General features: G+C 48.8%; 1 protein-coding gene across 1 annotated transcript in view; it reads left to right on the forward strand.

Moving 5' to 3' along the window:
- The window catches only part of DDX31 (DEAD-box helicase 31), a 74,558-nt gene that overhangs the window by 43,768 nt on the left and 17,402 nt on the right, over positions 1-13,388 (forward strand). The window contains exons 18-19 of the mRNA XM_043916525.1: positions 4,965-5,076; positions 11,109-11,277. Of these exons, the coding sequence (XP_043772460.1) occupies positions 4,965-5,076; positions 11,109-11,277 (281 nt within the window). The remainder of the gene's footprint in view (positions 1-4,964; positions 5,077-11,108; positions 11,278-13,388) is intronic.

Genomic DNA, 13,388 nt, shown 5'->3' on the forward strand with positions numbered 1-13,388 from the left:
GCCCCACAGGCCTTCAGGCCATCCCATAGTAAGTCTGTTGTCATGGGAACTGACTGGAAACTATAGAGACTCATTGGTCTTGGCACACTTCTCTTCTTCTGAAACTGCTGCAGATTCTAGTTAGGGGGCAAGGCTTGTTTTCTGTTTATCCAGATGTTCCCATGGTGATGTAGTTAGAGCCCCAGCACAGCTCTGGGCTGAGTAGGGGCGCCCAGGGAGCTGTTTGAGGATGGGGGAGCCCAGTGCCAGAAGCACGGCCTTTGGGCCCAAGTCCTCATCTCACCAGCTGTGTGGCTTTGGGCCAGGACTAGACCCTTAGGGTCAATTTCTTCCTGTGTACAACTGAGATAATTATAATTTTCTTCTCAGAAGGCGATTGAAGGGTTGAGTGAAAAATAACCCAAAAGTTCCAACGCAGGGACCAAAGTGTATTTATTATTATTATTATTATTATCACATCAGTTAGTAGCAGAAGCAGATATGGAATTGAAGCTCAGACTCATTGACATGAAGCCCAGTGCCTTTTTTGCAGTTTCACACTAAGTGGAAAATTGGCACTTATCATCCCTGGTGGCTCAGATAGTAAGGAATCTACCTGCAATGTGGGAGACCTGGGTTCTCTCCCTGTTTTGGGAAGATCCCCTGGAGAAGGGAATGGTTACCCGTTCTAGTATTCTTACCTGGAGAATTCCATGAACAGAGAAACCTGGCAGGCGACAGTCCATGGGTCACAGAGAGTCAGACCTGACTGAGCAACTTTCACTTTGACCGTTCTCCAGAATTAAGAGCAAGCCTCAAAATTACACAAGGAGATGGTGAAGGTTTCAATAACCTTGTCTTCATTTACACTGTTGCCGGGACTGGCTTTGGTGTCAGTATTTATCCCCTGAGCACAGCCCAGTTCTGTCCAGGGTGCCGATGGTCATGTGTCTCCGAGCATCTCTGGGGAGGCTGTGGACGGGCACAGGACGCCTCCTGCAGGACGCTTCCCCAGAGCAAGAGAACCTCCCTCTGCTCTCTCGGAAACAAGCCACAGCCATTCTGTAAACATCCACCCTGTGGCTGGCCGCTCTAGTTCCTCTCCCTAAGTCTTTATTGTGGCTCGAGACCAGCCTAGAAGACTGGCTGGGGCTTGAGGAGCCCCCCTAAGATGGTGGGTGAGAGGCAGGGCCCAGAGCCCAATAGGCTCGGATCCGAGTCCTAGCTTCACAGTCAGTCATTCTGCAATCTGGGGCAGATCCTCCCCAGCCTAGGTTTTCCCACCGGGAGAACGAGGACGTCTCGAGTACCCATCCTGCTGGGCCACTGTGAGGTTTAAGTAAAACAAGACACGGAGCACTGTGCACGCTCTGGGTCGTGTGAGTTCACCTCCGCCCTGAACTGCTGCCTTGTTGGACATAATGTTTTGATATTTTTAAGGTCTGGTGATCTTTGAAAGAGAAAAAGTGCTAAGTAAGCCCCAAAATAACAAACTGGTTAACTTAGAAAACTCAACTAGTCTTGCCAGGTTCTAGATGTCACGTCCATCAGCACCACTTGTTTGACCAAATTTACCTTTCATTCACAGGACGAAGCAAAACAAAAACTAAGTTAACTGCATTACTAATTATCATGTAGATTACAGCCTGTGAGAGAGTACTGTGTGCGTGAATCCTATGAATGGTAAAGAGAATAAAGTGAATGCTGGGCACAACTTTTGATTCTGTTTCATCGGAAAGATGCAGTGCCCTAACTGGCATCTTTGATGTGGGCAGTTCCTGCTGGTGTACCAGTCAGTGCCAGGCACACAAAGGTGGGCGCGGTGGCTGGGCCTTCACACCGAGCCAGACGCCTCATCATGAAGCCCATCCTCACCCAGCCTGGTTGAAGGCCATTGTAAGTGTCCCTCTGGCACATACATTTAGGGCTTCCATGAACAGAAAGCAAGAGAGTGAAGCATCTGTAAAATGTATATTTCATATTTAGGTATATAAAATATATATAGCTGCGTCTGGGCGCATGAATGTTCACCCACCTACAAAGAGAATAAATTTGATCTTTCAACTTGACTGGGAAGCGCTCAGAAGGTTCTAGGGACCGTGGGGGTAAAACTCAGCTTGGCAATAAAGTAATTAAAACAAAATCCTTCCATTTAGTTTAAAAATACCTTAGAAGTTGGCAGTGTCAAGACACATGCTTTCAATAAAAAAAAAAAAACACCACCACCCCAACTGCTCCCACCTAAAACTTTTTACAACAAAAATAACCCCACCTAGCTGTCTTGGACTCATCTGTTGACTCTTGGTAGGCATGAATTTCCATCTCCACAGTATAAACACACACCCAAACATGTTCTTCCTAAAAGTTTTTTTTTTGTCCAATGAGATAAGCCTATAAACTCATCCTAACAGAAAGCTCCCTGGCATCATGAGAGATTAAAATAAGATCACTAGCCGTCGACTAGTTTTTGTGGATTGTCTGTTCTTGCCAAGACACAGAGTATTGAGTGTGTCTAGACCTTTGGAAATGTTTTTTTTTCTAAACCACCCACCGTCTGCTAGTTGCGAGCTGCTTCATTAAGCAGGACTAAGTCTGCGTCTTTGAGGGTTGGGGGGGCTGGTCCTCGGGGATGTGCCCTCTGGGGTCTCATCCCCCTCATTATGGGAGCTTCTTCCCTGTCTGGGGCTGAGCCGGTGCTGCCTGACTCTGCCCCCTCTGTCTTCAGTTTAAATTTAGACTGTCCTCCCCAGAAGACAACGGAAAAATACCTTGTTCATTCTCAAGAGGGGCAATTTTAAAATAAAGTATTTCTGGAAGTGGCAAGGGGCGGGGGGGCTAAGACCTGCTTTCTCCTAAGTATATGATGTTTTCTGCCATTAACTTTTTCTTATATTCTACTAAAACTGACCTCATCATTTCAAATGTGCGAACCTAGTTTTATCGCCTTTTTTCTACATATTTTACTGGTATACACACATTATATATATGTGTATATGTAATTTTTTTTTTTTTTGGTTGGGAAGAAAAGATGCCTCATTTTGAAACCTAAAGGGGGGAATAAGAAAAGCCCTTTGTAATATATTGCCATATTATCACTAAATCCCCTGACAGTTGTGACACAGAAGCAAGTCACCTGTCACTTAAGCTTGAGGTCTCTTTAATTTTCTCCTGGAATTCGCACCAGGCTGTCTTTAATTTGAGGCCTTTATTGGAATTCTGAAACCTCTCTGCCTCCCTGGCTCTCAGATCTATTCTGAGAGCTGTTACAGAATGTATACAATAACCAACAGAGGGATTGGAGAGGGCTGGAGCTCTGTTTATTTAACACTCTGGAGGGATTTTTGTGCTTATTCGGTCCTGGCTGCCCGGCTTTCAATATCGCTTTGACAACCATTCTGCCCTTCTCATTAATTTTAAACAGTTAAAACACAGGAAAAAGAGGAAAAAGTTTTCATTATTAAAGTGCTTTACTTTTTAATAACAGAGGATTCTGTCCGCCAGGGGAAAGGGCATCCTTGCTAATTTCACATTCATATTAAAAAAAAAAAAAGTGCAAGGAAGGTGACAGTTTCGCTGCTGAGGTGGCTTAACGAAAGGAGGACGACAAAAAAAAAGTTTGCATTTCACATCAGTTAAGAGGGCAAAAAAAAAAATCCTTGTTAATGACAACAGCAAATGTCCACTTTCGTAACACAGCTCCTGAGTGACTTTTCTCTTGACATTTGAGTGGATAAAACCCTTAGGGGGACCATGTACCGTGAAATCAGCTAGACTATCATCAACCAAACAGGTAGCAGGAATGATTTGACTAAACTAAAAACATTTTCAAGTTGTTAAGTCTATTAATACAGAGACGAACACTGCTCCCAAGAAGGAGGCTTTTTCTCCTCCCCCACCCTTTTTTCTTCCTCCAACAGCTTTAACCGTGGGAGATGCCAGGGTGCCTGCGAGAGGCGTGGTCAGCCAGACCCCGGAGCACGCTCCATGTCCTCTACAGGAGTTAAAAGGAACATGAACTGGGTCTCACGCTGTTTTTTTCCTGGTGACCCACATGGGCTAGGCGGGTGAGGAGGGCTGGAGCTTCATTAGCACCGTCCAAAGGATCGACACCTCTGGGAAGGCGGATTAGCCAGGTTTGGGTTCTGTTGACTCTCAGTTTCACATTCAGGAGATAGCATTTGTGTCAAGATACAGGACACGTAAGCCACGTGTTTTCAGAGGGATGTAAAAAAGGGAAATCTTTTCTCTGGGGTTGCTAAAGGCTGAAAAGAAATGAAGTTTTGGTTTTATTCACATTTTCCACATGTAGGGTCATTTGTCCATACGAATATGACTTCTTACAGAGGGACAGTTGGCTGCAGAGATCCATGGTGGCGGCCTCGCATGGTTGGCTGGAGCAGCCCAGTCCTCCATGGGTTCCTGGGCACAGGGGTCTGGGCTGCTAGAATATTACTGGAACGCTGAGAGTCTGGACCTCTCAGGAATGAGGACACATGCTCTGTGATTCAGGGACAGACCACCTTGTGGGCAGGTGGCTTGTGGGTTGCTCTTAGACAGGAATGGCCAGGGCTCCACCGATGAGTCCCAGGCAGGGGGCAGATTGAAAGCCTAAGTGGGACATAGAAGGTTCCTCTGAAAACTGCTTCTGCCCCGTCGTGTTTTAAACGCCTCAATTGGACTTGGAAAATTCCAAAGTGTCTCCCATAGACTTTCACTTTGAACACGAGTGATAAGAGGCCAGAAAGAAAAATAAACAAGTAAATAAATAAGAGACCCGACCTACTCCCTCACAAAGCCATCCTCATCTTTGCTTGACTTTAACATCTTTATCACTCCCTTTTCTTCCCTAGTAATATTGAAAGGATTACCCTTGTTGGCCCCTTGGTGGTTACTGTGTGATTTTACTGTTATTAAATCTATTATAAACCGCTTCATTATTCCTGACTCTGACTGTCTGTCCTCTAATCCTTCCGTCACCCTCCCAGAAATCCCGCACCGCTGGCCCCCAGGAAATCCGAGAACGAGCCACGGTCTTGCAGACGGTGTTTGAAGATTATGTGCACTCCAGCGAGGAGACAGTCTCCAGGGCCAAGAAAGGTTGGTCAATTTCTTGGGCGGTTGTAGATGGATTACCCGACCGAGCATTGCCCCACCTCTACCCACATGCCCCCAGACAGGTTGGGAGGCCAACCAGGCAGCCCTGCTCGCCAGCAAAAGCCTTCAATCTCCCTAATTCTGCAGGGATTGGAAGAAGGCACAGAAGGCTTTAAAGTGATATTAAATGTTAATTTCATCCATCCTCGCGTTTTGCACAAATGAGGCTTTATCTTGGCTTACGTCAGGTCTAGAGCTGTGACCCAGCAACTTGGGTCTCCAGGACCCATTTTCCTCTTTCTTTGAAAACTGGATAGATGAGATACGGCAGTAGGAGTAGTTGTAGAGATGGAAATCAGAGATGAAGGCAAGGTCTGGAAATGTTAGACCAAAGCAGTTCCTACTTGAAAATACAAAGAAAAACTAGAAAGAGCAATGCTGAGGAAGGGCTGCAGACCATGAACCCAGTTCCTGGGAAATTTATGAAAGGGTTAGGTATTAATTCAGTATTCGGTGCCTTTGTAGCATAAATTGGCCCCTGGGATCACCAGGCATTAGGTGTGGACTCAGTAGTTCACTCTGAGTGCTGAACAGAGCGCAGGAGAGGGGAGCTCAGAAGAGCCCAATGTCTTCCATGCTGGAACGTGTGTGTCTTGGCTACTGACTGTCCCATGTCTGCTGATGAGACTCACCCCTACTGTGGGGAGATCCACAGTTCTTTTTGATAGTGACCCATGATTTGGAGAAGAATGCCAGGCTGGCTTACCAAGAGATAAACACTACAGCCTCTTGTTTTCTTCTTTTTATGAACTGAAACTTTTTTTTAATTGCTTTAGTATTTAGAAGGAATTGGGCACCATTCCCGGTGCTTGGGACACACCAGGGATCAGAAGAGACAAAAATCGTCACCTTTGTAACATTCTAGTGGCGGGGGGGAGACAGTGAAAGTAATAAACATAATAAATGAAGTACACATAAATTTGATAGTCTCGGGACTTCCCTGGCAGCCCAGTGGCTAAGACTCCAAGCTGCCAATGCAGGGGCCTGGGTTCGACCTCTGGTCAGGGAACTGAATCCCACGTGCTGCAGCTGGGAGGCCTCGTGCCACACTGAAGATTCCATGTGCCACAACTAAGACTTGGCAAAGCCAAATAATCCATTAGTTTACTTGGATGGCCTAGTGAAAGGTGATGAGAGCATGGAGGGCACAGTGCGGATGGGGGAGATGGAGGGCTACGGGCAGGGCGGGCCCTGTTGGGAGGGTCGCCATGTGAGCAAAAGCCTGGAGAGGGGCCGCCCTGGGGCTCTAACTGGGGGCGTGCAGGCAGGCGCCGTGGGCAGTGTGCCCAGAAGGCGGGGATGGGCAGCAGAGGCAGGGCGTGGAGGCCGTCCAGGGGACCCAGGTACCCCGGGTGAAAGGGGAGCCAGTGGAGGGCTTGGGGCAGGGAGGTGATCTAATGGTTCTGAGAAGGTCGCGTGCAGCTGGGTGAGAACAGCTCGGGGTAAAGGTGAAGGCCAGGAGACTGGCTCCCAGGCAGTTATGGTAATCAGGAAACTGATGACAGAAATGGGTTAGTCACGAAATATTTGCAGGTCCCTATTACATACCTGGGGCTTCCCTGGAACTCAGATGGTAAAGCATCTGCCTGCAGTGTGGGAGACCCAGGTTCAATCCCTGGTTTGGGAAGATCCCCTGGAGAAGGAAATGGTAACCCACTCCAGTACTTTTGCCTGAAAAACTCCATGGACTGTCGCCTGAGGAGCCTGGTAGGCGACAGTCCACGGAGTCGCAAAGAGTTGGACGCAACTGAGCGACTTCACTATTTCATACCTGAGCACATTATAAAGGCAGGCCTTAGTTTTTGCCAGAACAAACTGGAACTGCCCAAGATGAATGATGAAATCCCAGCAGTTGCCCCGTAACAACTGACAATTAGTGTGCATTATAGTCTGGTTTCTAATAATACCCTGTTCACGTGTCTCCCTGCAGTGAATTCAGCAACTCCTAAGGCTCTTCCTGAGAACCTGCCTTTGGAGATGTACTAGAACATTCTCTCATGGGGAACAGAATGTCTCGGGGAGGGTTTGGGCACATGTTGAAAGTTAGACAAACTCAACTTGCTGTGGGATACCTGACCAAGTGTTGGCCACAGGGTTGATAACAGAGTTGGAATGAAGAGGAGGAAAGCAAAGCCACACCAGCACTACATTGCTGGCGTCAGAGGTGCTTTGGATATCCTAGCGAGCCCACAACTATTTCAGCGTCTCTGGGTCATCAGGGTAAAAGTGACAGTGAATAGTCCTTAGAGAATATGGTTTGGGGTTGTCTCTTCATTGTTACCATTGAACTTACTAACACCAAGAGGCTGGCAGCGTTACTTGTCTTCTTTTCAAAGGATGTTGGAGTGGGGCCACTCCCAATGTTTATGGACCAAGAAGGAAATGAATACATCTTCTTTTAAGGGACCTGCCTGTAGAGCATCTCGGTCACCCCACAGCAGGCATTAGGTTCTCCGCTCGTCTCTCCTCTTAGGATTGAGTTCTGGAGGTTTGAGGAGAAGAGACCTGTAATTGCCATTCCCCAGGAGTTGATACTGTCTTTTGTGTTTCCCTATCTCCGTATGCAAATTCTCCACCCCTGACTCTCCTCCCATTTAGCTATTTTAGAACTCACCTCGTGAATAACTAACAAAAGCAGCTGGGTTTTGCCTTCATGGCAGAAAACTAGTTGGAAACTGGGCCAAGTAGGCATTTGTTTTCCTTTTGTACTTTCTGACCCACCTATTGCTAATATCCAGCATTTCGTCATGGTCAGTTTCCAGAAGCAGTTAGCCCTTTTCCCCCTCACATCTTGCATCTTGTAAGTAGAGCTTCAAGTAGTAAAAATTGTGGTAACGTAAGTTTGAACTCCAGACTCCTGAACAAAAATTTCAGAAAGCAGAGTCCTTCAGCTGCACAGGACCACTTCCACTTCCTTTTGTGGTTCAAGCATCTCCTCCCCAAAAAGCAGGAGTTATGTGTTAGGGTTGTGCCTGGCTCAGAAGGGATCATCCCTCTCTGTGATTAGAGGGAGGCTGGCTCCTTGGTCAAACACTTTGCCTTTAAGAGAATTGGTGCAAGCCGCCTCTCCCACTACCTTTGGGTGGTTGTCACTGTTAATGTGCCAGACATGTGCTCCTCCGGGGCAGGACTGGGTTGGGAGGAGCAAGGATGAGCAGCACCTTCCAGGCTGGAGTTTTGCTCCTTTCTGCCTCCTTGACCCTAAGCATCATCCACAAGATGTTGCTCTTCCTGATCAGATGGCCAAGAATAGATTTGGTTTTATTGCTCAGAAGGGCAAAATGCCCTATGTCCTTGGAAGGTATTTTGAAATAGACTTCCCTAAATCCTGTCATCCTTACGGCTTTGAAATGGGATTCAGTGAGAGCACCAGCTCTGAGTGGCTGGAGCGTCATCCGACTTGCATTCCACAAGTCTCCTTTCATGAAAGGTCTCCTTGCATGACCTCTCCTCTTCCTCCTCATCTCTGCCTCATAGCCCCTCTTCCTTCCACTCATTCTTGGCACTGCCAGCACCAGCCACTTCCTGCCCCCTGGAAGTATAACCTGTCGAGGGAGAGAACTCTTCTGCCATTTTCCTGGCAGACTCCTTTCCCCGTAGCTATTCAGTCAGTCAGTTCAGTCTCTCAGGCATGTCCAACTCTTTGCAACCCCATGGACTGCAGCACACCAGGCCTCCCTGTCCATCACCAACTCCCAGAGTTTACTCAGACTCATGTCCATTGAGTCGGTGATGCCATCCAACTATCTCATCCTCTGTCGTCCCCTTCTCCTCCTGCCTTCAATCTTTCCCAGCATCAGGGTCTTTTCCAGTGAGTCAGCTCTTTGCATCAGGTGGCCAAAGTATTGGAGTTTCAGCTTCAGCATCAGTCCTTCCAGTGAACACCCAGGACTGATTTCCTTTAGGATGGACTGGTTGGATCTCCTAGATGTCCAAGGGACCCTCAAGAGTCTTCTCCAACATCACAGTTCAAAAGCATCAGTTCTTCGGTGCCCAGCTTTCTTTATCGTCCAACTCTCACATCCATACGTGGATGGATTAGCTATTGGTGGAGCACCTGTATCTCCCGAGACTAGGCTCTGCAGCCTCAGCTCTCAGGATTGGTGTGGAGAAGAGCAGTCGTTCTAATCTGCTCCAGCACAAGGGCAGTGTGAGTGAGGAGGCCTGGGGCAGCATTGGGGTAAATGAGGTTTTTAAAGGCACAGACTCTTTGGCGTGTCCTGGTCCCAGCCTGCTCTTTCTGTCTAGAGTAGACATGTTGGGGGTTGGGAAGAGGCAGCATCTCCTGGGCCGTGGTGGTTGTAGCACTTTCCCCTCTGAGGACTTGAATTCGTGTCAGAACCCTCCCAACTGCAGAGACCATTTGAAGCATTAAAGATCTTCCTTGAAAAACCTCGTCCCCGGTTATTAAAAAGTGAGCACAGATGACGAGAGGGGTGCAGAGGAGTCGCCTTGGTTATTATTTCTCATCGATTGGGAAAAGGAGTTCACTTTGCTCAGTAAATAGAGCTTTGATGGGTTCCCAGGATCCTTCCAGGAGCTGATCTGCTAAAATGACACTTTTTATTACTGTTCATAAACGCCGATCTCCAGGTGCTGCCTGGATATTATGTTTAAGCTGTGGGCAAACTTGCCAGTCCAGTGGCTCAAACAGCGAGGGCAAGGGAGACTGGTGTTCCGCGCCTGCTTCCAGCGACTGGGTGGAGAGGGGCGGGGCTACAACTGGGCCAGACTCGCAGTCGGCAGATGAGGAAGAGGGTCGGGAGAAACGGGCAAGATACTTGGCAGTCACTGTTGTCAAGAGACATTCCGGGAACCAGGGATGGGAGAATGGTTCCTCCGTGAAGCCTCCAGTGAAGGTGGATCCAGAGCGCCGCCTGCCTAGGAGCACTTGTGGCTTCTCTCTGGCCAGGGAGGGGTCCAGAACAGGGGCCTCTCTCTAACTTTAAAACAGGACCCAGACGTTCCTGGTTAGACTGCCTGGTGAAGAGCTCTAAACCCATGGCAATCGATGACTGTTTTGAGAGCTCTTTTAGAAACTACATCCTTTTCTTTCTCCTCTTTAAAATTCTTTTTTCATTTCCTTTTTTACACATTCTTTGAATGGGTAAGAAACACTGCATTGGTCAATCCTGGGTGCTTTCGCGTGAATTTGGTTTTAAAATTCCATGAGTCTACGGTGAACCGGTGTCAGTGATTCCTATGGCTGGGAAGCTGGAGGTGGGGCTTCTGGTGGAGGCAGGGTTTATGATAGTAATAATAATAACGTGAAGGAATAATGAACTTGACGCACAATCGCGATAAAGCCTTGTGGACCTTTTGGATTTTATAACATTTGTCTGTGTTAACTATTCAAAAACTAAAATGTAATAGGAAGAAGTGTTCTCAATGTAAAGATCTAATGACTTCATTTTTCATAAGAAAATGGTATGCATTGATCCTGTCTTAGTTTCTTCACTCATTCTCTTGGTCATTCACTTGCACAACAAAAACCTACTGTGGGACTTCCCCAGAAGTCCAGTGGTTAAGACTCCATGCTTCCAATGCAAGGGGCATGGGTTTGATTCTTGGTGGGGGCACTGAGATTCCACATGTCATGTGGTACAGCCAAAAAAAAAAAAAACATGCTATCTGCGAGGTACTGTGCTAGCCCCAAGTCTATAATGAGGAAGGAAACAGGACCCTGCCTTCTAGGCTCATTATAAGCTACACAGTAAAATCTGAGATAGTATCAGGTTTATTCAAGTGAAGTTATGTTGGGTTTATTCACTGTGGCCAGTAGACTGATTTTTTTATTTTTAGGAATTAAAAAAAAACAAAAACACATGAGTGTAGATTTAGGTTGTTCATATCTGTCATGCTGTCCTGGTTGTGTGTCCGTCATTGCCTGGCAGGGTGAACTGCACAGGACAGGCCTTAGACTGGGGCAGCAGAGACCTGTCCTGACCTGCCCCGCGCCTCCCACTGTCTTCCAGCCCTGCAGTCCTTCATCCGGGCCTACGCCACCTACCCCCGGGAGCTGAAGCATATCTTCCACATCCGACTGCTCCACCTCGGGCACATGGCTAAGAGCTTTGGGCTAAGAGATGCCCCTAAAAATCTTTGTGCCTCAGCCGTGAAGAAGAAGAAAGCAAACCTGAAAAGGTAAGGTGGACACGAGGCTGAGGGTCAGGTGGGCGTCGAGGGCTCTGTTCAGGTGGGCGGCGGTGTGGTGGGCTGCTGTATGCTCAGGGTAGAGTCTGCCAGCTTGGGCTTTCGCGATTCTCTCGGCACGTTGAGTGCTTGGAACACCTGGGGAAATGCCTAATCTGAATGCTTTTAAAGCATCTGCAGGAAGTCGGTGATGTCTCCTGTTGGGTCCTGAGTGGTAGGGATCATTGGACCTGCAAGACAAATTCGTTGGACTATCTTCAGTGCCCATGGGTAGAGTAACTCACACCTTGCTAGGGTTGGCGCTCCGGATGTGCTGCGGGCAGTGGTCCCCCCTGGAAGACTGTGGGGTGTTCAGTGAAGCTCTGTTGAGGCCTCTGGGGGCTCCCAGCACTGTGTGCTGCTCTCTGTGGTGCCAACACACAACCTCCCGTGGAGAGGCTGCACTGGCATCTTCTCCCTCCTCCCCCTACCGCCCCCCTCCCCCCAAAAAAAACATCTTAGCAACTGCCCAGGGACCCTGGTGGGAGGAGAGGCTGTGTGAGGAGGGTTGCCCAGCAGTTGGACGCTGGGCTCTGAGGCCATCTTCACAATTTCAGGAAGCCCTGAGATGATTCCCCTCAATGAAATGCAGTTGTGAGAGCTCTTCTTTCTCTCCTTAGAGACGGGGTGTTCTCTCGGTACCAACCCCAAGCTGTGTGGAAGCTAGAGTATCTTAGATGCCGAGAACTGCTTTTACAGGGAGTTTGGGTGGATCATGGTTACTACTTGTGTGATGTGTGGGTGGCAAGGGCTCAGAGAACCCACGAGTGCTCTGGACAGTTATCTTCCAGTGTGTATCCTTCTTTTTGCACGTTAGTTACAAATGCCAGTACATGCTTGCCCTGCCGCCGAGCACCTGTGGGCAGCACCACACTTTACCTGTTCCCGCACCATGTCTGTCTTGCACATTCACCAAAAGTGCTGATCACATGACCAGCCTCACTGGGGCCTGGTTTCTCTGCTGTGAAACAACAGAGGGAGGAAGCCATTGGTCTTGGAGTCAAGGGACTTGGCCTTCAGCTCCAGCTCCAGTTCTGCTGTGAGCCTGTGAGCCTCAGACTGTATCTTTGCTTAATATCTCAGAGCCTTGTTTTCCTCAGCTCTAAGAGGGAAGAGGAAATTTGTGCTTTTAGCCACTTCACAAGAGTCAGAGTTCTGTGATGCGTGTCACATTGCCTTTTGAAGCGTGAAGGGCCACCGAGATGAAACACCATAGGGCAGAGAGCTGGAGGCCAGGTGAGTCAGGATTCCAGAGCACCCAGCGGGAGCTGTCCAGGGGCTTGGCCCTCCCGAGGCTCTTCATGGTGGATAAAAGGTTACCTGATTTTAGTTCCCATTTTGGAATTTTTAAGATGCTTAGTCTTTTCTCTTACACCGACCCCTGTCATACAGGACCACACTCCAGCACTTCTGCGAGGTGGGCGTTTCTCCGCACACCCTTCTCTGATGCCTGGAGGAGACTGAAACATGTCCAGCTCTGGTTTCTTCCAGGCAGTTTCGAGGTGCAGACCATTGCCTGCTGCCACACACCTCCTGTCCTGGGCAGGGCTGCAGCCAGAGACCCCTCTGCTGGAGCCAGGTCCTCCCAGAGGGAAAGGGTGCCCCAGCTCCATCCAGATTTGGGGTGCCGTGCACCAGAGTTAGGTTCCTGCCCTTGGGTTTGGGGTAGCTGATGTCTGTACATGGTAACTGATTCTCAAGAACGTGACAAAACCCTGAGGCTCACAGTCAGATCTGGAGTGACTGACTGCCTAGTGGTCTGGAAGCCTGACTGTCGTGTCACCGTCTCTAAAATGCTGACACTTGAAGAGGTAGGAATCGAGCTGCCAGGTCATGACTGGTAAGAAACTTGTATTGTGTCTTCCCCTTCCTGCAGATCAGTGTGACCCCAGCAGCTCATTGTTGGCGGCTGAGGTACCTCCGCGAGTGTCAGCCGCAGCCCCTCTGCCAGGGGCGCCGGCCCTCACCCGGGGAGCACAGGGCGGGAGCCGGGGGCTCGGCGCCAGCATTGTCCTCACCTTGCGAAGCCACCAGGGAGAGCGCCGGCCGCCGCCTCCCGCCTC

This window comes from Cervus elaphus, chromosome 11 (genome assembly GCF_910594005.1).
Source record: "Cervus elaphus chromosome 11, mCerEla1.1, whole genome shotgun sequence".
In the NCBI taxonomy this organism is placed as follows: domain Eukaryota; kingdom Metazoa; phylum Chordata; class Mammalia; order Artiodactyla; family Cervidae; genus Cervus; species Cervus elaphus.